At 42.3% G+C, this 22640-nt stretch overlaps 1 protein-coding gene across 3 annotated transcripts in view; it reads right to left on the bottom strand.

Annotated features, from left to right (window-relative positions):
- Positions 1–21182, bottom strand: part of LOC136432300 (uncharacterized) — a 57747-nt gene extending 36565 nt beyond the window's left edge. Inside the window, exon 1 of one of the 3 annotated variants that reach the window (XM_066423495.1) lies at positions 20998–21182. In XM_066423495.1, coding sequence (XP_066279592.1) covers positions 20998–21150 — 153 coding nt within the window. In that variant the 5' untranslated portion in view covers positions 21151–21182. Of the gene's footprint in view, positions 1–20643; positions 20793–20997 lie in introns of those variants that run through there. The other 2 variants (XM_066423503.1, XM_066423531.1) reach the window with 2 other exon arrangements.
- Positions 21183–22640: the final 1458 nt, after the last annotated feature.

A 22640-nucleotide genomic window follows, 5' to 3' on the forward strand; every position in this document is an offset into this window, starting at 1 on the left:
GTAACTATAGGGAGCTTAGAAGTCTTTTGAATGTTTTAAGTGCTAAGACGACTGTTTGTAAGTACTTGAGCCGAAGTTGAGGCACAGAAAGTCACACTGCAATATATTTTTGTAGCCTCTAGCCTTTGAATTCTCCTCGGAGCACGCCCAGCTGTAATGTCCATACTGGGGTTTCCTCCCACACCTTTATCCACGGAGATTATGCGATAGGAACGAAATGGAATATCTCCCGCCCGGGGCATGTGATACCCACACCCCACATATGCTCGTAAAAATCAAACATGTCGGATATGAAGTCCAACTTTCATCACGAGTCGGTCACGCGCGCTTGTATGTAAGTAAACTGGGGGGCAGCAGTACTGCAGTGTGGGGCAGATCTACAGATAGGAGTGAAACATTAGAGCTCTCCTACGCTTGGATTATCAACATCCACCGTCTAAATTGAAGCCAGATATTTGACTTTGAGTGTAAAAGCAAAAGACCTAACAGAGGAACAATTGATAGGTAACAGGACTATGCACAAAAAAAGAATCTACAAAGGAAGCAACCGAGTAGGTAACAACGAACCAACTAGTCAAATAAACAACAAAACAAGCAACCAAGAAGTAGATTTGACACTCAGAGTTTGCCCCTCTCCCTTTCCGATGGGTTTCTTCGATGGCTATGTCAGTGAAAACAGGTGGCAAGTACCAGGGAAGATAGTTCTGCCTCGCACCGCTGAAGATGTACGTTGTTTCAACACACTCCATGCCCAGGTCAACTGTGTCTGTCTCAGTGTTAGGACATCCAAGCTGCCCCCATGCGGAGTTTGTTATTCCAGAAAGCAGAGTCCCTGTGAGTTCAGCTTCGGTTTGCTTAGAAGGGCAAATTCCTCTTCCTGAATGCAGGGCTGAATGGGCGCCCTTTCCGTCAACGACAATTGAAAGAAAAAGATCACACGAAAGAATAACCGGATGCCACCTGCAATGGGTAAGGAATTCACTGGCTTTTAATCCAAGGGCCTGGATACTGTAGAAATCATTTCGGTTTGTCAGTTTGGCACGAAATGCTGTTTACATTCTTGTTGGGTATCGGAGAAAGACAAATGAAGTCTCACGTGAGAACAGGTGCATGTGTAGCTTCAGGTATTTGCTACTTCACTGAAAGACAGTCAGTGCGTGCCACTACGAATTCCTATTGTCTGTCAAATATCAACATTTCTACGAGACAGCTTTAGCGGATTTCGTGAGGAGGTTATATTTCTAAAAACAAGATATGGAGTTGAAAGTGATGTAGAACTGAATCAGATTTCTGTTCTATTTCTATTTGACGACAGTTGAATCATGGATCGACTGTAGTGTGTGGCACTGTTCAATTTGGTTCAATTTGTTCCTACCAAATCGGGCCAGACAGACGCAAAATCCAGTTTCCAGACGCCGGTAAAGCACTGTTGATGTATAAATCCCACATCTGCAGTGCTAGTCCTTGAGGAAGCCTACTTTTCTCTCTCTCTCTCTGCGTGTGTGCGCGAAAACCTGCTCTCTCTAACTCTCTCTCTCTCTGTCTCTCTCTCTCTCTGTGAATGCACGTGTGTGTGTTTGTGTGTATGCGCGCGCGAAACTCTGCTGTACATGAATAGATTTGGCTAAACCCAGGGTAAAAGGAGGGGACACGACGTGTCGTCTGTGGAATGTTGGCTTTAGTCTAGTCTCCAAGCAGACCTACGGGTTGGCAAAGACCGTATCCAACAGGCAGAAGGAGTTTTCATAGCCAACCCAAGTCTCATAGCCAACCAAGCACTATAAGCTCCTTCTTCCAGTTGGATACGGTCTTTGCAATCTATTGGGTCTGGTTGGAGACTAGCTTTAGTCCGCACTGACAGAAGAGCGCAGGTCTGGGTAACCTGGAATCTAGACTAGCTGTTGCCAGGTCCTACTCGGGCCAGGGTAGGGATCGGGCCTTCGGGCGGTCATGACGATGGAGGCAACTCGTCTGCCCGACTGGGGCTACACAGGAAGAGGGGCTGGATGTCCTCAAATATGACAAGCGTTTTCCAAGTGGTGTTAAGTAAATTGGAAGTAGGAATAAAGTAGTAATCAGCATGAACACGTCGGTGCAAAGTCTTAGATGATATACTGCTACAAGGGCCACATCATCGGAAACGTACCAGACGTTTTCGGTAGCCATGGACAATTCAGCTCTCTAGATCTACCTCTATGAAATCTTATAGAACTTTATGGTTCATGTATGGCACCCCCTCGCATGATGAAGACATCTCCAGTATCTATCTCTGCACTGTCCCTCTATCTACTAGTCTGACGGACCTCCGGCCGGCGGAATGTCCTAACAACGTCAGACATTCCGCTGGTCGTTACCAATTGCCGCGAAGCATGTTCCACTTCATCACTCCCCCTCAAGCCTCCTACCCCTAGCCTACAGGCATGATATTCATGAAATATCATACTTTTAGACTGGGAAATGGCGTTTCGGCGCTGTATTGCTATAACCATAAACTACGGTCTTATAATCTGAGACAAAACGTGCGTCCGCAGGATGCTGTAGCTATTGGGAACGGGTTTTTTTCGCGTGAAGAATGTTCGCGTACGCGTGGAAAATTTTCGCGTGGAAAATTTGAAATGGAGAATTTATTCATAGGTTCAAAATATCAAAGTAATTTAATCATCAAAATTTTTCTCCCTTGGGAATAGACTTGAGTCCCTTGGGAATAGACTTGTTTTTTTGTATTTTTTAAATTTCAAAAATCCTTTGAAATTTTTTGGGTGTGAAACCTTAGACTTGTAAACATTCAATTCCCTTCTGATCAACTAATTAGCATATTTTAACGAGCAAATGATCAAAATTACAGGCAAACTTTTTCCTTGCATGGGTGTGGGCAGGGTGTGGTGTGGTTTGGTGTGTGCTATTCCCAAGGGACTCAAGTCTATTCCCAAGGGAGAAAAATTTTGATGATAAAATAACTTTGATATTTTGAACCTATAGATAAATTCTCCATTTCAAATTTTCCACGCGAAAATTTTCCACGCGAACGCGAAAATTCTTAACGCGAACAAAACCCCAACCCTAGCTATTGGGAACAGCAGAATTATGATTTGACACTGACGCAAACGGCCTGGACATTTCCCGACCTTATTTAGGCGCCATTATATCCGACATGTCAGAATATCGACAGAGTCAATCTCTTCGGCACAGCAGGCCTTTATAGTCAGCCTCCTTTCGAGCGATATTCTATGAGATATTTTCAATCCCTCGTCAGATCACCACTGGTGACATTGTGGTTCTTTTAAGGTAGAACCTGCAACACATGGTCTGTTTTGTCAATCCTTTCTGTCAGCATTTGTGCAGAAAATAATAAATGTGCTCAAGAAAAAGCAGCCCGCATCTGAGCACACCGCAATATAGCAACCGAAACTGTTCATGTTCTATTTTTCCTATATTCTACCCTCAGGCCACATATACGATAGAGAATGCATTTTTTCTAGCTTATCATCTCCCAAAAGGAATGTTGCGGTCAATACAAAGATAGCCCAGTGGTTCATATAGCAGCTATGGAAAGATGTAGTACAGTAGACGCATTTTAAGATGATTCAAAACAGGAATGTCTTTCACAGCATGCAGGGAAAGGCCATAACAGCACAAGGGTATGAAATATTCGACATAAAAGAATCAATCTTCGGGGTTATGTGGAGGATTTATTTCTCTATAGTGTTGTCGTTAAGAGTCTCCGTGGCCTCGTTTTTCGTGGCTCCCTTTTGTAGTTGTTTTAAAAGCCCGGGTCGGCTTGTTGTGTCGATAAAACATTCGATTTAACCTGAATGGAGAAATGAATATGTCTGTGCCTTGATATCCCGATAGATTTGAGTTCAATAGCTATAACGGCAGGGTTATGGACAGTAAACACGGTTCTTTAATTGGTGAGATAGACAATCTTACCAGTCCACCAGTCGCCAAAGCTGAAACATTCCTGAAATTGTTAATACAATTACAATTGTATTATCAACTCATAAATACAGTCCATTGTGGAAAAAATCCGAAGAATCATCTATAGTAATTATATCAACAACAATTTTGCACATTTTTCGATTAAACGTAGATGTTGGCCTCATTGATTTTCAACGGAAAAATATCAAAACATTCATCAAAATGCTATATCTTTTAGTGTAAGCAAGTACAGTCGGTTATACAGAATACAATAATATTCTTCCTCGGTAAAAGTCGACACAAGATGATCGTACAACTACTCGTAAAAAATATGCCTATCATAGAGCCCTACTGTCAATGTTGCCCATATCCCCGAGATCCCTGGACGCGTGGCACACAAAATTTCAGAACGTCCCATTTTGCAGTCACGCTTTTATAACGTCTGACAAATTAAAAGGCCCCTGCTGTTCGTAGTGACACAGAACGTGCCCCATGTAGTACATGGAGATTACATTCGGTGTAACGTTACAGTAACCCACACCGTTAGCGCTTTACAACTTCTTCAGGACCTTAACTTTTCTGTCACCATGGCGTTCATCATGGCGGACGTTCCATGGCTTACCGTGACCCCTGTGACCCCCAGACTTCCCATGAGGCATTGATCTGGGAAAGCCCCGAGATAAAGAGGGACTGTTTTAGGTGAAATCTTAGCAAGCTAGGAAGTCAGTGATCATGCTTCAAAGCTCGGTTGTCCTGAAATTAGTATACAAAGGACTTTGTTGTAAGCTGGGTGGGCTGTCTCTGTAGCTAATTATGAGCAAGTAAGTCCGTATGTGCTTATTCAAAACCACAGACATTCGGGCATTCAGTCATACAGGACCATACAGAACAAGCATACACAGGCAGCTGATGAGAAGGTTTTGAGGAGGATTCAAACTTCAAAGAGGAAAATATGATTCATATGAGAAAAACATGTCAATGACGCCAGCGAGGGCAAATCAGACGTCTGCAAAGCTAACAGTCCGACCGAAGACTGTAAAATTAAGTTAGCGTGCTGAACAATTAAAAAAAAGCACAATTGTTACGCCATATTCAGTCTCGATCCCTCAGACTGTCTGACAGACGAAGACTATTCTAGAAATGTGTCTTTGATTTTTGTCTGTATCAGAAATTGTACACAACAAAAGTTGCAATTTCGCCATCTCAATATATCATCGGCATATGCATTATCACATCAATTGTCAGACATGAAAATTTCATGCAAATTATAATACGGATAAAGTTTTACTGAATAGAATGTTCGGTATCATAAAATGCATTCATCCATATGGTATGTGTCGCTAAGTAGTCACATAGGCCCAATTTATACACAGTTTTCCCCCCACATCTCCTAAATCAGCCGACATCTGACTACACCAGAAGCCCTACTCCTGCACTACAACAGTATCAGGCGGCAGTGCGTCGATTCCCCGGAACTTCACAGCTCATAAAAAGCCCGTGCATGCCGATAACACGGCGCGTTTTATGACGAACCCCTGAACCTGTTTCCCAGCGTATCGCGGGTACGTCTGCAGCAGAGCTCACTACCCTCCAGACAAATTTGTGGTCTGTAAAGTATGATTGACTGATGTGCCCTTTACATCAAGGTGGAGGATAGAGCTCCTAACCCTTCACATTTATATTCCGCACCAGATACCCTCTCCTCCCTATCCTGTCTTCTTGATGGAAGATCTGACTCAAGATAAATGGTGTAAACCAACCATTGATGTCTGCACCCGGGTTTTAGTGCTGTATTTTACTGTAGGTTCAAAGAGACCGGGGCGGAGAGATGTTATATCAGAGTTAGAGGTGGTGAAAGGTTGCTATCGCAGCCAGAGGTTTTGTCATGCCGTCAATACGTTATGTAGATATTACATCCATTATAGCGGGGTAAAATAAGGGGTTTATGGAGTATTTTGAATTCGTGTTAACATTGCTTTTGAAATAGGGTATAAAGTGCAATATGATATATCATTACTGTTGGGTTTTTGTTTAGTTTCTTATCAGCGCTGTAATTCAAAATGTCGTACAGCAGTGGTGATGAATTACTGGTAATAGTACCGTGGTTGTTGTTGGTAGTTAGACTTAAGAGGCTTTAACTTTTAACTATGGTTTAGATAATGAAGCTGCGCAGGGCGGTCAGGTTCCCTCTCCCGAGTTTTGGGGACGCAAAACGTCAGGAAATGGAATAACTGCGCATCTGGGGCTGATAGGTGGCAGCGTTGCCACATTTCGGTAGATTCTACAGCAACGCTATCAAACCGAGGCGCCATGAACAGCATATGTTTAACTGGCGGGTACAGACATACCAGTCGTCGTATGTAAGTATTGGCAAGGCCTCAACCAAAATACTAGAATGTTATGATTCCTGAAAACAAAATAGTTCTGACTGTTGAAGCAATGGCAAAGAAATTTCTGACAGTTGCGACTCTCGAAGACATACACACACAAACACACACAAACACACACACACACACACACACACACACACACACACACACACACACACGAACACACACACACACACAAACACACACACACACACACACAAACAAACACACATACACATACATACATACACACACACACACACACACATATTGCCTGTCAACAAGAACGGCATTATGATACCAGAAGAAACAGACAAACACGAGCGTTGGAAATTGAACTCTCTATATAAGTACAGAACACATTCAATTCTCGACTGTTGTTGTCCATCATCATACACAACTGACGTGGTCAAGCAGCGGGGGAGAAGAGGTCATGGGGTCATCTCACGACCTCACAGTCAGGGTTATGAACCCCATGTCGCGCTGTTGTGCCGTGATGACAGTGTTCACCTTCAATTTACTTTTAGTTTACGTGAATGAAAAAACCAGGATTTACAACACGTTACAGCCAAGAGTAAAATTCATGTTAACATGAACAAACACAAGCACACGGAAATTCAAGTCTCCAAACGCCTCAGAGACGTACGATTCATGTGATTATTTGAAAGCCACAAGCGCACCAGAAGCGTAAGAAATCACGGCCTATACCGAATGATTTTAACACATGCCTAAATACTCCCTGTGAAAAGTAACGACTGCCCGACATGATCTTGACCTTCACATTTATCAAGATGGCGACCTTACTCCATGATCTACAAACGACCCTACATGTGATAAACAAATCATCACCCAGCTGAAAAAGTCACCACAATTTGGGGTCATGCTATGAATAAGACCCATCAATGTGCTAAAAGGCGTTAGATTCCTACAGAATGCTCCAGTACCATCAGAATAAGGGGGTGTAGTTAGAAAACCATGCTGTAGGCAGAAAAATAACGTATTCAAGTGATTTGTGCTGCTTGCCGACGTGAATCATCCTAAAAAGCCAATACAGTATGCAGTACTGAGCAGTAGTAACGTTAGTACTTTTGTACTTTTGCGGCTGCATTTGCTATGGTCATACAATAGGACTGAAATTCCTCACCCTCACCTAGTTAGTCAGATTCTGAAGGTTTTCCCCCCGTCTGATACAGCTCAGTGCAGCAGTATTCCGTGAACCTGTGTTCAGTAGCGCACGGTGAACTCTCCTATCTTGACCCTCTCGTTCCCCTGCTAGTAAATCTGATAACGGGGTCCTGTCGAGCGCTCGTCACGAGGAGCCCCTGACAGCACCGGACACACAGAAACACTGCAGGACGGGGCCGTTCCCATACAGGAAACATACCATTTTCCGGTCGGGCTCTTCAGAACTACCGACAGAATTTCACTTTTACCTTTTACACGTTTGTGTGATCTTCAATTTTCCTATTCAGCTTTCCTGACCATTTACCAATCGATACATTTTGCAAATGTAATGTAAAGAATGTACTTCGGAGAGAAAGGAGAAGAACATTACTGGACGGGCCCGATAAATGAATACCATGCACCCGCATTCACGATTAGTAACGCCACTCAGGCCGGTAACATGGGGGAAAAGTTGGCCCAGAGGTGAGAGCGAACTTCCTACACTACTAACCGTAAAACCAGCCCAGACTAGCCCTGGAGGTGAGGAAGTCACCCGACGTGGTTTGTTATAAGGGGGAATGCCCGGATACACCGCTACACCTGCTTCTGGTTTAGCGTGGTAAAGACATATACGGAAATCCTACAGACACGTAGAAAACATGAACTTGAACTGGGTAGTCTAGGCGGGAGAGAAGGTAGCCTAGATGCCAGACCCCCAATCTCTATAATATATATCGTGTACAGTATTATTAGATTCTATGGTTATAACTTTCTATGTACAATGCTAAATAATTGACTTTCGTTTTCTGACTCTGAAACTAGTATTATATTTCATTGGATCCTCTAACTGTCTTCCCTTCCTTCCTCCTGGAGTCGCTCTTTGGTTCGGATCGGTCTTCATCCCCAGACAGGTCGGCATTAGGTAAAATTAGAATAGAAGCCCTTTGGCCCGAAACTGAAATAAACTATTGATTGACCGCAGTTGCATCGACCACTGGTGCCCTAACGTGTACTCACTGAACGTGTGTGAACATTTGTCCTCATTCTAATATTAGCGATCGTTTGGACAAACTTTGATTTTAAATTTCTCTACTGCTTGAGAAAAATTATTTTATTTCACGAATCCCAAATACCACTGTACTGTACTACTACCGCAGTGTTCAGGATCTAGGTAGGAATCTATCTCTGCATCACGTGATGTTGGTTCATCCATATAGTATTTAACGGAGTTCGATAAATCATTTGGAAAGGACCTGATACCTAGAACGACATAGCGCATCGCCGATGTAGCAATAAAAAACCGAGGCCACCAGATTAAAGATAGAGTTTTTAAGGCATACGAAATCATCCTGAGTTCTGATGGTGAATTGTACGTTATCCGCCCCATGGGTGTCCATGTGGAATAAAACTAGAAGTAAAACTGGTGTGATGAAGGACAGACCACACCCATTTGACTCACATGGCTTCATATGGATGGGTTCCAGATATTACTGCAATATTACCAGACAATAAATCCATTAGTAACGTTAGCTCTGTCTTTTATAAAACATTAAAATATGAGTGAGGTATGCCTGTAACGTTGGGTAACATAAATTCGGGATTTTTCCGATAATGGTTGACTGAAATCAATCTAGCAGAACAATAAACCATCCTTTTTTTTCTATTATTCTGTCAGTATCATGTACTATCTTTGCACTAATCATATATATGGTAGATTTTGTCTCTTGTCGTGCTGACACCATAATATTTCAACTTGAAACTACCGTCCGCCGCACGCACAATGGCGGTGTTGTCGGACAGGGGGGCACATTAATACAAGTAAGACAAATCCTTTTCATGTTTTAACCAATGTATACCAGTAGTTATCGTTTCTCAGTTACCGTGGGTTAGATTCCCATGTTGATTATAGACGCAGTATTTAGATCTAGTAAATTGTTTATTATTTTGTCTATTCGAATGTACAAGTATATTTAAAGGGCCCCACCCCCATTTTCTTACCTTTGAAATGGCCGAGCGGAAACTCTAGCCCTTACATTTCGAATTTTACCTCCTTCGTGAGTTAAATGTTGTGGTCTAAGGTAAAGACACAAATAGTATTTGAAGAATTGTATTGATGAAAACGTTATATGGCGGAAGCAAATGTTTCGCCTTTTGGAATATTCACGGTCTAGGTTCCAAACTAGAGGATATAGAATTTTTAGATGAAGTTCGTAAATTTGACTTCTTTTCGCTACTTGAAACCTGGAGTACTCAAAATACTCAAATCAACATCACTGATTACAGCTATTTCCATTTGTATAGAACAAAAAGTAAACGGGCAAAACGCTCCTCAGGGGGAATATTATTTTTCTACAAAAACGAGTACAAAAATTATGTAAAGAAAATACCTTCAAAATCATCGGATGTCCTCTGGGTACAAATTGATCGCAGCTTGTTTGGACTCCAGAAGGACTTATTCCTATGTTCCGTTTATATAAGCCCAAATAATTCAACTATTCATAAGAATGCCGATAATCACGTGTTAGATATATTAGAGGAAGAAATTAGCAGGTACGGCACAGAGGGATTTATTCTTCTTGGGGGAGACCTTAATTCGCGCCTCGGCAATCTTCCTGATTATGTAGATAATAGTAACAACGACGGTTTCCCCGATACCTCCTCAAACCACGTTAGCGATAGACAACGCTTGGACATATCACCTCCCAACAAATTTGGCCGACTTCTATCTGATCTGTGCATTCAATCAGATCTTAGAATCCTAAATGGCAGGGTAGCGGGCGATTTGCAAGGCAACTTTACCTGTCACCAGCCTAACGGTAGCAGTACGGTCGATTACATAATCTCCAGCAAATCCTTTCTTCAAAACATCTTATTATTTCGAGTTCATCCTTTATCTGTTTTTTCCGACCACTGTATGTTATCAGTATACATACATTCCAATTCTGCACATCAAAATCACTTCGAAAAAAAGAAAAGATCTAAAACTAAATCTTCCCCCAAACGCTTTCACTGGAATGATAAATCCACACAAAAATTCATTCAGACCCTTTCACAATCTCAATTTAACACCAGATTGAACTCCCTCTCATCCCAAAACACCAACGATATAACCTCGAAGGAGGAAATAGAAAAAATCGCATCGGACTTTAGTTCAATCTTGAGGGACGCGGGTTTCAAATCATTATCAATTAGGAGAACTAATTACAAAAAACATACCCAGCGTAAGCAAACAAAACAATGGTTTGATAAAACCTGTGTGGAACTAAAACGGGAGGTGAAGAACTTATCATCATTACTAGTAAAACAACCGTCCAATCCTGTCATAAGGGGAAGTTACTTTAGAAGAAAGAAAGAATATAAAAAACTTATAAAAAAGAAGAAAAGGGAATTTCATAATCTTATCATGACCCAATTAGCCTCCCTTAAGGACAGAAATCCAGGTGCTTTTTGGAATATTATGAACAAACTAAAACCAAAAAAAGCACAAGATAATCATCAAATCACAGAAGAAGAATGGTTTAAACACTTCAGTAACCTAGAAAAACTTCCCAACAATGATATAAACGACTGTCCCACTTCTACAATCGACCAACTAGATGTATCGTCATTCCCTACAAACCCATCTGTTTTAGACTCACCAATAACACCAAAAGAATTAAACTCTGCCATCTCAAACCTCAGTAACAATAAATCGAGCGGAAACGATATGATTTTAAATGAAATGTTAAAATCAGGTAAACTGTTGCTTCAAACACCACTTCTTCAATTATTCAATAAATGTCTCCATAGCGGGTATTTCCCCCAGGAGTGGTCCCTCAGCCACATTGTTCCTATTCACAAGTCCGGAGATCCCTCTCTCCCAGATAATTACCGCGGCATTTCAATAATGAGCTGTTTGGGTAAATTGTTCTCGTCAATTCTAAACACTCGCTTAGTTAATTTTGCAGAAGTCAATAGTCTTTTCAAACCTCACCAAGCAGGGTTTAGGAAAAATTTTAGAACAGCAGATAACCTCTTCGTATTAAGTACCTTAGTTAGCAAGTATATTAGTAAAAACTCTAGGCTCTTCGTATGTTTTGTAGATTTCAGTAAAGCTTTCGACTCGGTCTGGAGAAACGGTCTTCTTTTCAAATTAAACAAGTTAGGTATAGGGGGTAATTTCCTACAAACAATCAATGATATGTATTCAAAAACTACTAATCAAGTCAAATACAGCCAAGGTCTAACAGAGCCATTTGTTACAAGTCGTGGTGTCCGACAGGGCTGTAATTTAAGTCCGACATTGTTTAACTTATTTCTAAGTGATATTACCTCAGTATTTGACATTGATGCCTGTAATCCCCCTTCCATGTACAGTAAGCGAGTTCCTTGTCTTCTATATGCAGACGACTTAGTGATTTTTTCTGAGTCCAAGCAAGGACTACAGTCTTCCTTAGATAGACTAGAAAGCTACTGTCATACCTGGAAACTCAATGTGAACCTTAAGAAAACAAAAATTATTGTTTTCTCTAAGGGGGGCCGTCTACCGAAAGAGCTGTATTTTATATATAAGAATAATCCGGTTGAAATAGTGACATCTTATTGTTATCTAGGCATTGTTGTCAACTCCGCGGGCACTTTCAAGGCGAACAACAAACATCTTTACAGTAAGGGACTAAAAGCCTTATTTAACATGAACCAATCACTGGACAAAGCCGACGCACCTTTGTCTGTTAGAAACAAGCTTTTTGACAGTTGTGTTAAACCCGTAATTCTTTACGGGTCGGAGATCTGGGGTTCAGTTAAAAGCTCCAAATCCTGCCCTATCGAATCCATTCACCTAAAATTCTGTAAACAAGCCCTGCACGTACCGAGATCGGCATGCGGCCTCGCTGCAAGGGCAGAACTAGGTAGGTTTCCCATTCAAGTGGAGGCCTCCCTAAACGCCATCAAACATCTTTTAAGACTTCGTCTGAAAGTGCCTGCCGACAGTTTTCAGTTAGATGCTCTCGCTTGTCAGATAGACTTAGACAAAACTGGAGCCAAATGTTGGGCGTCAGGAGTTCGGAAGTCCCTAGAGGAGTGCGGTTTCGGCTACATCTGGCATTGCTCTTTATCCCCAAACACAGATACGTCCCAAATCATTAATTCCATCAATCAACGCTTAAAAGATATTCACTTTCAAACTTTCCTAAAAGAAATACACAATGATAACAAAGGTGGATCAGCTCGAAACAAACTGAGATCCTACAGATTGTTCAAGTCCACATATAACGAAGAAAAGTATCTAAGCCTCGAAAATATACGGCATAGGACCGCAGTCACAAAACTCCGTATCAGCTGTCACAGACTTCACATTGAAACCGGACGTCATAACCGCACTCCCCTAGAACAACGTATATGTAGACATTGCAATTTAAATAGGATAGAAGACGAGCAGCACTTTTTAGTAGAATGTAGTTTATACAACGAAGAGAGAGCTGCGCTTTATAAACTTATTCAATGTAGCTTTCCCCATTTTATACATCTTTGCAAAGAGGAGCAATTCATATTTCTAATGACTTTAGGTAAACCCTCTATTATAAAACACACCTGTACGTATATTTACAATATCACCAAGAAGCGAGAAGAGGCCAAATTAACGTAATCATTAGATTAGTGTTAGCTTATCATTGTAATGTATATATATGTACTTTCAAACTGTTATGTTTTCTGTTGTGACCTGTACTAAACCCAGTGGGTATGTGTGTACAATAAAGGTCTTCATTCATTCATTAATTCGGGAGAGAAGATTCGTCTTGAATATCTTACCGCTAATCACATTTTATACAGCAGCTATTCGTTCCATCCTTGGCTTGAGGAGAGTGCTATGGATATAGACGTGTCCAAGTAAAAAAAATACACGAAAAAAAACGGGCCGTACCGCACGCATCAGGCCTTCGGGAACAACCCGTGTGTTGAGTCGGTAGAACGTCACTCAAAGTTCACCCCCACCGTAATGGAAATTTGTACATTATTCATCGGGGCGTTAGCTGGATGCCGTAGAAATGGTAATACTACTATGTCCATGTGTTTCTGCTTGTCCTAAGAGCAAACTTTGAGGAAAATATCGCCATCAGTCCACTATCACACACAACATTTAGACAAAAAAGTGTTCCTCGCAAACGTTTGTTTTCGAAAAATCCCGAATTTAAGTACCCCGCGAATTTATGTTACCCAACGTTAACATATCATGATAATTGACAGAGTCTAAAGACAAAGCATTATCTAGCTCTTTAAACTAATGAATCTAAAAGCATTAAATTCAAATACGAATGTGAAGAAAATATAACAGCTTATGTCTCTGTATGAAATTGTTTCAGGATTTAAAGTGACAGTATCACGTTAATATCGTTCATTAGAACCTCGATTATGTACCCAAAATGATAGTAAGCCAATAAAATATAACGCCTTTGTTGTATCACTTTCAACTTACTACAAGGCGTATAATTGAATTTTGGTGTATTCACAGAACACGTACTCAAATACTTACACATAGCAGTAACAAAAAACAGAAGTCATCTAACTATTTCAACTATTTCATTGCCCAATTAGCCGGCATTTCTCCGACATTACAACGTCAGTTGTGACAAAAAACATGGTGACATAATGACAAAATGTCACAGGTAGACCTCGCACGGGAGTTCCCTTAATTGTCCTTCAAAGAGAAGGTAATTTGGAGCAATAGCGACCCATCACGTAAACGCCTGTATGAGGCACAGCAGATCACCTGTGTGTAGCGGTGCGAGACTGGGGAGTAAACTCAGGGGAGTTTCAAATAGAAACCAGACAGACTGGTGTTTGTCCTGCCAAATTTGAGACCACATCAAGGCGTGTTCGACAGGGGATTAGGCTAGCTTTACTTTTATAACAATTTTGCAAATGTGCAACAAGTATTCCTATCGGACAATTTGACGACAGTAGGGTATTTTCGGCACATGTTCTGAAAAGTTAGGAGTCTCAGAGTCAGAGCGAGGACTACCATCTTGAAAGTTCAAACATTTATTGAGCATACTGCCCCCCCCCCCACGACAATGCGCCTATTCAATGTTTACACATATACATTCGAACACGATAAAGTTTCGTCTAATTTAACTATGTACCCTAGTTACGCGTTACGAATGAAGTATTCTTTAACTGCCACCAGCACGGGTGATGTGATTAAAATATTAAGTGCAGTGTGCTTGTCCAATTCGATATGGTCTAATCAAATGCCACTGTATGTAGATATGCATGACTATTCTTGTCCCAACATCTCTGTCATTCCGTCAGTGCGCAACGTTTGTTAAGATGTTTCTTCACTAAAACAAACAGTCATCAGCAGAGAGAAGATGTGCAGTGACAGAGATTTGGCAGCATGATAATAAACAGTCTGGGTCCAACTGTGTTCAGGTTACAGTAATGAGTGTCGTCATCAGTCTCTTTCTGAAGAAAATCGTTCTTTTTTTGAAGCTCAGAGGTGGGCTCTTGTACATGTTTGGGTTTTTACTTCCTTTTTTTCATCATTAATGTTCTCAACGATGGTTTGAAAGCGAATAGATTTGTTTATGGACCTGGTACAAGCAGTTATTTACGTGTCAGCGACTACAAGGGATTTGGGATATTTATTTAGATTTCGAGGATCTGAGGTTGCGATGTACGACGACAAATGTCACGCGAACCCTCTTAATTTAAGACTGAAAGTCTTCAGATCAAGAAATGGAGATCTAAGGAATCTCCAGCAAAATAAATCAGTTCTTGAGTACCTTAGGTCATAGGCTGCTACTCACCGAAAGCACAGATTTGTTGGCATTTCTGCCAGTGGATATTTCCAGGGCCATCTGTGACTGGGTTAGCGATGACCTCATGACAGGTGATTGACACTGGCGATAACACACATTAATCACGGAACTATGGGAAACAGGCAAGGCTCGCCCTTCGTCTCAGGAGTCGGACCTACCACGGTTACGGATGAGTCACAAAACGTTCTATGTACAGAACAGAACATCCTAAATGTAGTGTAGTAATATAAACATAGACAAGAAAGTGCCCTGTGTTCTGAACTTCTGAGGAACTCAACATCTGGTGCAGACGCTCTTAGCGACTGGTGCCGAGAAATAACGAATAAAAGGGGTAAAACGTTGTGCGAAAAATATGTATGATGTAGTATGACGTTGAACTGAATGGCAAGCTCCAACACCTTCAATATTCTAACATCAACTAGAATGGCAACATTTTCGGGAAAATGCAGAATATTCCCCTCCCATTACCTACACCTCAAATATGACAATCCTTAGCATTGACTGTAAGGATATGACGAAGTTTCTGCATAAATTATGCAAAGTAGGTCTGCATTAGCATAATTTATGGCCAGGTGTGTTCGGCCTGTCCTAAAGGTACCTACATCTCAAATATGACATCCGTAGCTTTTATGGTTAGGGATATGCATAAATTATGCATAATGCACTCATTAGCATAATTTATGGCCAGGTTTTCTGACCTTTCCTAAAGGTACCTGCATCTCATCCGTAGCCTTTACAGTAAGGGAAAAACAAGTTTATGCATAAATTATGCAAATGAGGTCCGCATTAGCATAATTTATGTACAGGTGTGTTCACCTCTCCTAAAGGTACCTACATCTGAAATATGCCATCCGTAGCCTTTACGGTAAGGGATATACATACATTATGCAAATGAGGTCCGCATTAGCATAATTTATGTACAGGTGTGTTCACCTCTCTTTAAGGTACCTACATCTGAAATATGCCATCCGTAGTCTTTACGGTAAGGGATATACATACATTATGCAAATGAGGTCCTCATTAGCATAATTTATGTCCAGGTGTGTTCACCTTTCCTAAATATACCTACATCTCAAATATGACATCTGTAGCTTTTACGGTAAGGGAAATACAAGTTTCTGCATAAATTATGCAAATGAGGTCCTCATTAGCATACTTCATGGTCAGGTGTGTTTACCTTTCCTAAATTTATCTACATCTCAAATATGACATCTGCAGCTTTTACTGTAAACGCAATACAAGTTTCTGCATAAATTATGCAAATGAGGTCCTCATTAGCATAATTCATGGCCAGGTGTGTTTACCTTTCCTAAATTTATCTACTTCTCAAATATGGCATCTGCAGCTTTTACTGTAAACGCAATACAAGTTTTTGCATAAATTATGCAAATGAGGTCCTCATTAGCATAATTTATGTCCAGGTGTGTTCACCTTTCCTACAGATACCTACATCTCAAATATGACATCTGTAGCTTTTACGGTAAGGAAAATACAACTTTCTGCATAAATTATGCAAATGAGGTCCTCATTAGCATAATTCATGGTCAGGTGTGTTTACCTTTCCTACATTTATCTACATCTCAAATATGACATCTGCAGCTTTTACTGTAAACGCAATACAAGTTTTTGCATAAATTATGCAAATGATGTCCTCATTAGCATAATTTATTGTCAGGTGTATTCACCTTTCCTATTGGTACCTACATCTCAAATATAACATCCGTACATTGTAACATAAGGTACATATAACTTGCTGCAATACCATTAGTACAGCTACCACCGCACATCTACTTGGTTTTTGGCAGAAGAAGAAAGAAGAAGAAGAAGAAAGAAGAAGAAGAACAGGCAAGCAAAAACAGTATATCCCCCTTCCCACTGGAAGGGGAATATAATAACGAGGGAATACTAATACTATGGCTGGTACTGGTGAACGGGACTTGAGTCCAATTTCATGAAAACAGTTGAGCGTCGGTTAGAACGGTTATTGGCATGTCGCCTCCCCAACCGTGGCGTGGCGCCCAGTCTAATCATCACCAGCGCTGACAGCTAATATTCCTTGGAAGTCAGTATTGTTTGTGGAAATAACAAATCAGACTATGCAGCACTTTATCAAAGCGATGTTTGAACATATAGCGATAAAACTAACAAAATCCGACTCAATTTCGCGATAAAATATAAACTTCTTGCAGGAAAGACAGAATTTAACCAATATTAACAAATTTCTTGAACAGCTCTAGAAATGTGCTAAATGTTCCTTATCTTGGCCAGAACATGCTTACATGTGGATCGAATCTCAGTCACGATAAACCTATTAGCCTGAAATAAACAGCACAAGCTAGTCATCTAGCTGTCTTATTCTTGTGCTGTTTACTCATAAACGGTACAATTACATGTGATGTAACTGTGCTACAATTGTACCGTTTATGTATCCATTTAGTACGGCTTGAAAGTTGTCCCGAGTTTTAGGACAATTGCTATATTTTGCGCTGGGAAAGGACAAGTTTGCTTCCGCCCCTGTCTTGTAACGTCCAAACAACGGATTCGGGCGCCTGTCCGCGTGTTTACATACACGCTCTGTTCCCGTGTAAGGCGAAACTTATCAAATTAAACACGAGCAACGAAAACAAATTAAGGACGAAATCGGGTCGAGAAAATAGAAAACAAAGCAGTTGGTGTGCCAAATAATACTTTCATTCTGACATTTTTCAAAACTTTCTCCATTTCCCCCAGATTCATTGCAAAGAACCTAGCTCATAAATTCCTTTGCTGTAATATAAAGTCTACGCCAGTGACCTAGTTATATACTCGAGCTTTGGAAGCACAGTATCCAATCACCATCTGTTGTGAGCAGTATTAGTAGATATTCTAGACACTAGGGCTAGCCTGATTGAATCGCGCATATAGCGGCCGCCCAACACCGGTCAGTCCCTAGCTATTATAGCCTCGGATAGCGGAGTTTGCGTTACACAGACTATTGCTGCGCTGTTATAAGAGAAAAATTACCTGGTTCACATGAACTATGAACTCACATGCTCATAATTGGTACAAGTACTATGCCAAATATATAGCTATCCATGTCCAGAGAGATTAGCTGCTTACAAATCTTGTATGTTAGCTAGCGGACTTATGAAGTATCCAGAGATCTTGGCGCTTGGTGCTTATATCCTGTTCATACAACTACTGCCTCGGCATGATTACTGTTCAGACATGATGGTAGTAAACATGGAGTCTTTCAAGTTGGCCGCTCCTGGGCAATTATGTCATGTTGATGCCAGACGATACACCAATTACTGGCGATGAAGGTCTGACCTTGTAGACTCCAGAATCTAGCGCCTCCTAAGCATCGTATCCCTCTAGCATCCTATCGCAAACGACGGAATAGTCGGTGTTCTGATACAGTAAACCACCGATCGTACAGCATCGCACTGTATATTTGGTAATCCTACTTGGCAGAAGAATCCACTCTTCTCTACTCTATAGTTTATTTATTATACATCAGACGTATACGCTACTAACCGACGCACTGAACACTATGGCTTCAAAAGTACTTGTACAACTTCTACTATGGTCATGAAAAGTACATAACAAAACAGCAGCCTACCTCCCGTAACCTCCTCCAGTACCTCGTTTTCACGTTCTTATGACGTGCAACGTGACATACCCCACAGACGGTGGGGACAAACCAGCAACCTAACCCTGGGGACATACCCCACAGACCTTACCATAACGGTGGGGACCAACCAGTAACCCCACCCGGGGGACATACCCCACAGACCTTACCGTAATGGTAGGGACCAACCAGTAACCAAACCCTTGGGACAAACCAATAATGGTCCCCAGGGGGCTGCGATACCAGAGATACCGGGAATATTTTTACGTCTGATGACCCGTACAGCATGCACGTCTGTCCATATACTAGCGTTCCATAATGGATTAATGTAATAGCTAGAATGGATAGTCAGTGACGTTAGAGTTTCCTATCACCTCTCCCTGGTGACAAATAAAGTTCCATCCCTGGCTAAGCCATTTGATACCTGCGCTATGTTAATGATTCTGAGCGTTTCTGGTGAGAACCGGGCTGCGCGTTAATTTCCAGACGACGATAAGGTCCGCTCCTCCGTGTTCTATAATTGAGTGAGGAAACCCGAGAGTTGATGCAAGGCGATATCAGGACGGTTGTGATAACGGGGCAACGGTGTACTACAACCGCAGCTTCGGAAGTTCCTACCCACGATTTCTTCTGTTTGAAAAAGCTATTTATCAACCTTACGGCCTCCTCCAATTTCAAAACGTCGTAAAATATAATAGCTCTGCCAGGAATCCACACTTGTAGATGCCTGTTTTTACCATCACCAGGCGATGAGACGTCAATATTCACGACGCACATAACTCATCCTAGAGTCATGGCTGTGGAGGTTGGAGTACTGGGGAGGGGGGCTACAGGGACCTCGAGATCTATTTGTTAAAATCTCTGTAGTTCCAACTCCCTCTCTCTCTCGAACAAAGAAATGACTGTTTTGAGTATCGAATCTCAAACAGGCAGTTCAATAGTGGGGGAGACGGTGCTGAAATATGTCGTCTATGGAAGGGGGTGTTGAACATCTAGAGCAGGCAGAAATACGAGGGGGTGATTTCAAATCTCCTTGCCAAATATTTCTATCTCTCTAGATACAGTCTCCCGGCTTGTGTAGGCGGTTGTTGGCAATAGATCAAGTGCAGCCCAGTAGCCGCCATCGTGCTCAGGTCAACCATTAACAACATCCCATCAGTCGCTGCAGCCAGGCGGAGGCAACCAGCTTTTCAACACGCACAATGCGATTTGTTAGCTGACATTCCCCATCCTACGTCCACCCCTGACATTGTACACACACAACACTACATCAGGCTGCGTGTAGTGAAGTCTAGGCAAACATCATCCTCTACATCTGCACAATGCCTTACTGCTAATCTTATTTCTCTCGTCTTTACAGTTCGATGAGGTGTTCTTGGAGACGAAAGAGCAGATGGAGGAGCTAAGAGCACGTAGGTAGTCTTATGTTGGCTTCTCAGTGATTCAACATGGCGAGAGCGATTGTTTAAGGTGGCCCACACGGTGACGTTTGGTTCAAAATTAGCCGCGCCACCGCTGCGCTTTTCAGCGGCTGGAGGCTGACCCCAGACCCCGGCTGTCACGGTACGACCGAAAACAACGCTACTGGCTCGGAGAGAGAGCTACTTGTGAGGCCTAAAAACAACCGTCAAAAACAACCGACCCTTTCCCAAACACACCATCGCAGACATAAGCTAATCTATCTGCGTAAAGATTGCGTCTAATCAAATTCTCTGATCGTTATTATAGACTGTATATAACGTTACAATAGACCGTATGCTACAAATACAATTAACCAACTCACCACCAATATACCACACAGTCCTCTTACTAGTCACGACGACACAGCATTCAGGGGGCACTCTCACCAAATATCCCACAACCAGATATTCCCTACAGTCTCCAGTATCAGAAACGGGATGTTTCCCACAGAAATCGTAAACGTCTTGTCTGGTTGTGCCGTTCTGCTGTGATATTCTGGCCCGGATAAAAACTCCCTTTATTTGGCGACGAGCCCCGAGCGGTAGCACATTTGGAATGTATTAAACCACGCCACTCATGCTCCCCACCGGGCAGGGTGCGCTCTGCCACGGTCCCTGAGCCGCGCACGGGTTCATTACCTACCAGAAACGCTAGAGGGAAAATTCCGAACGCTCACCGTAATGCTTGCTCCCCCGGCGCTCACTGATGCCTGCTCTCTCCCCTCCTCCAGGTGGAGACCTCCTCTTTCTCCAGGTACCGCTACTAGAGATAGACGGGATGAAGATGGTTCAGAGCGGCGCCATGATGCGCTATATCGCGCGCAAAGCATCCCTGTTCGGCAAGGACGACAAGGAGTCTGCCAGGTGAGCGAGACGAATTAAAAATATCGTCTGCAAAATAAATCTTACCTTCAGGTCTCTGTTTACACACTTACACCCCCCTGTGTAGCAAGTGGGACCGTCCGTCAGGGTGAAGGTTTCTCCTCATAAAGGGAGTAAATACATGAAGTGAAGGTGATGATGAAATAAAGTAGTTTCTGAGACGTTATGTACTCAGACTTGTCCTCCCCTCTGACTGGACTTGCAATCGCCCATTTGTCTTATTTGGGACGCAGCATTTCCCCTCTATAGGGGCGGTAACGTTACTAAATTGTTACAGCTTATCGCGGTATCGAACGTGATCCTTGACCTCTGCTGGGGCCCACATGACTGACTGAAATAAAATACCGCCAATAAATACAGCGCGGAACGATCACAGACCGAACTGGGGAGGTTTACCTCGGGAGAACCCAACTGATAACGGAATCAGTCACGGCCAGACGGTTTCTCCCGGGAGAAGAGAGGGGTTAGAAGGTGTCACACGACGTCAATCCATCGTACGTCATCGCGTACGCCGTGAGGATTTCTTGAGGAACGGCAGTGCGTCAATCGTCCGAAATGCATATAGAGTCGTTACCTAGCAACCACGCCATTCCGTCGTTTGATTTGTGTCCTTGCCGCCCAGGCAGCGCTAACGGCAGAAATTCCTGCTAAATAGACTGCCTCAGATTATTGGAAAATTTCTCATCTGAGTCAAAACCGTGCTTTTCTCAACTGTTTTTCCTTTCGCCAGGGTACTTTTCTTTAGATCTCTCCGTTTATAAATTTGTAAGCACATCTGATCAAACATGGCAGCGCAACGTGTCAGCACCTTTCTTAATAAGACTGCATTACCGCATGTTTTCCAGCAGAAATCTTATGGATATTCAACACGTGAATACGCGGAATGTAATTTTCTGAAAGACCGGACAGACCCTATCGCCGCCATATTTGTGGCGTTGCCTAGCGACGGTCACAGCAGCGGATTTACTCCAATAGAATCAACCCACCTGTTGGTAGGGCGATGTTTACAGAAGGGGGTTCGGCTATTTCTAGAGGCGTCTTTTCATATCAACTGATGGAAACCACGATTGTGAATTCAAAGTAGTAAAGATTTAGCTGTAGATTTATCCCTAAGTTGTACATTATTCTTCAATACCGAACGCACGGCCCCCTAACGCTTGTTGACTGCAAATCAGTACGCGTTATAGACGTTCTTTCGTTAATGAATCGGTAGGGACCTAGCCAGCGCACCGCTGTAATCCCTCCTGAGCTGCCGCAATTTTTCGCGAGCTCCCCAGAAACCTTGAGTCTTATCGCGGATAAGAAAATACCCCCACTCCGTCCGGAGAGGACGGTTTAACAGGATTTTGTGCCTCCGAGAAAGATAAAGCCTTCAAGAGAGCTCGCTTTGTGGGCCCCGCACTGCCCACAGTAAAGCTTTGGGTTTTAGATAAAGTTG

The sequence above is a fragment of the Branchiostoma lanceolatum genome, chromosome 1 (assembly GCF_035083965.1).
Source record: "Branchiostoma lanceolatum isolate klBraLanc5 chromosome 1, klBraLanc5.hap2, whole genome shotgun sequence".
In the NCBI taxonomy this organism is placed as follows: Eukaryota; Metazoa; Chordata; class Leptocardii; order Amphioxiformes; family Branchiostomatidae; genus Branchiostoma; species Branchiostoma lanceolatum.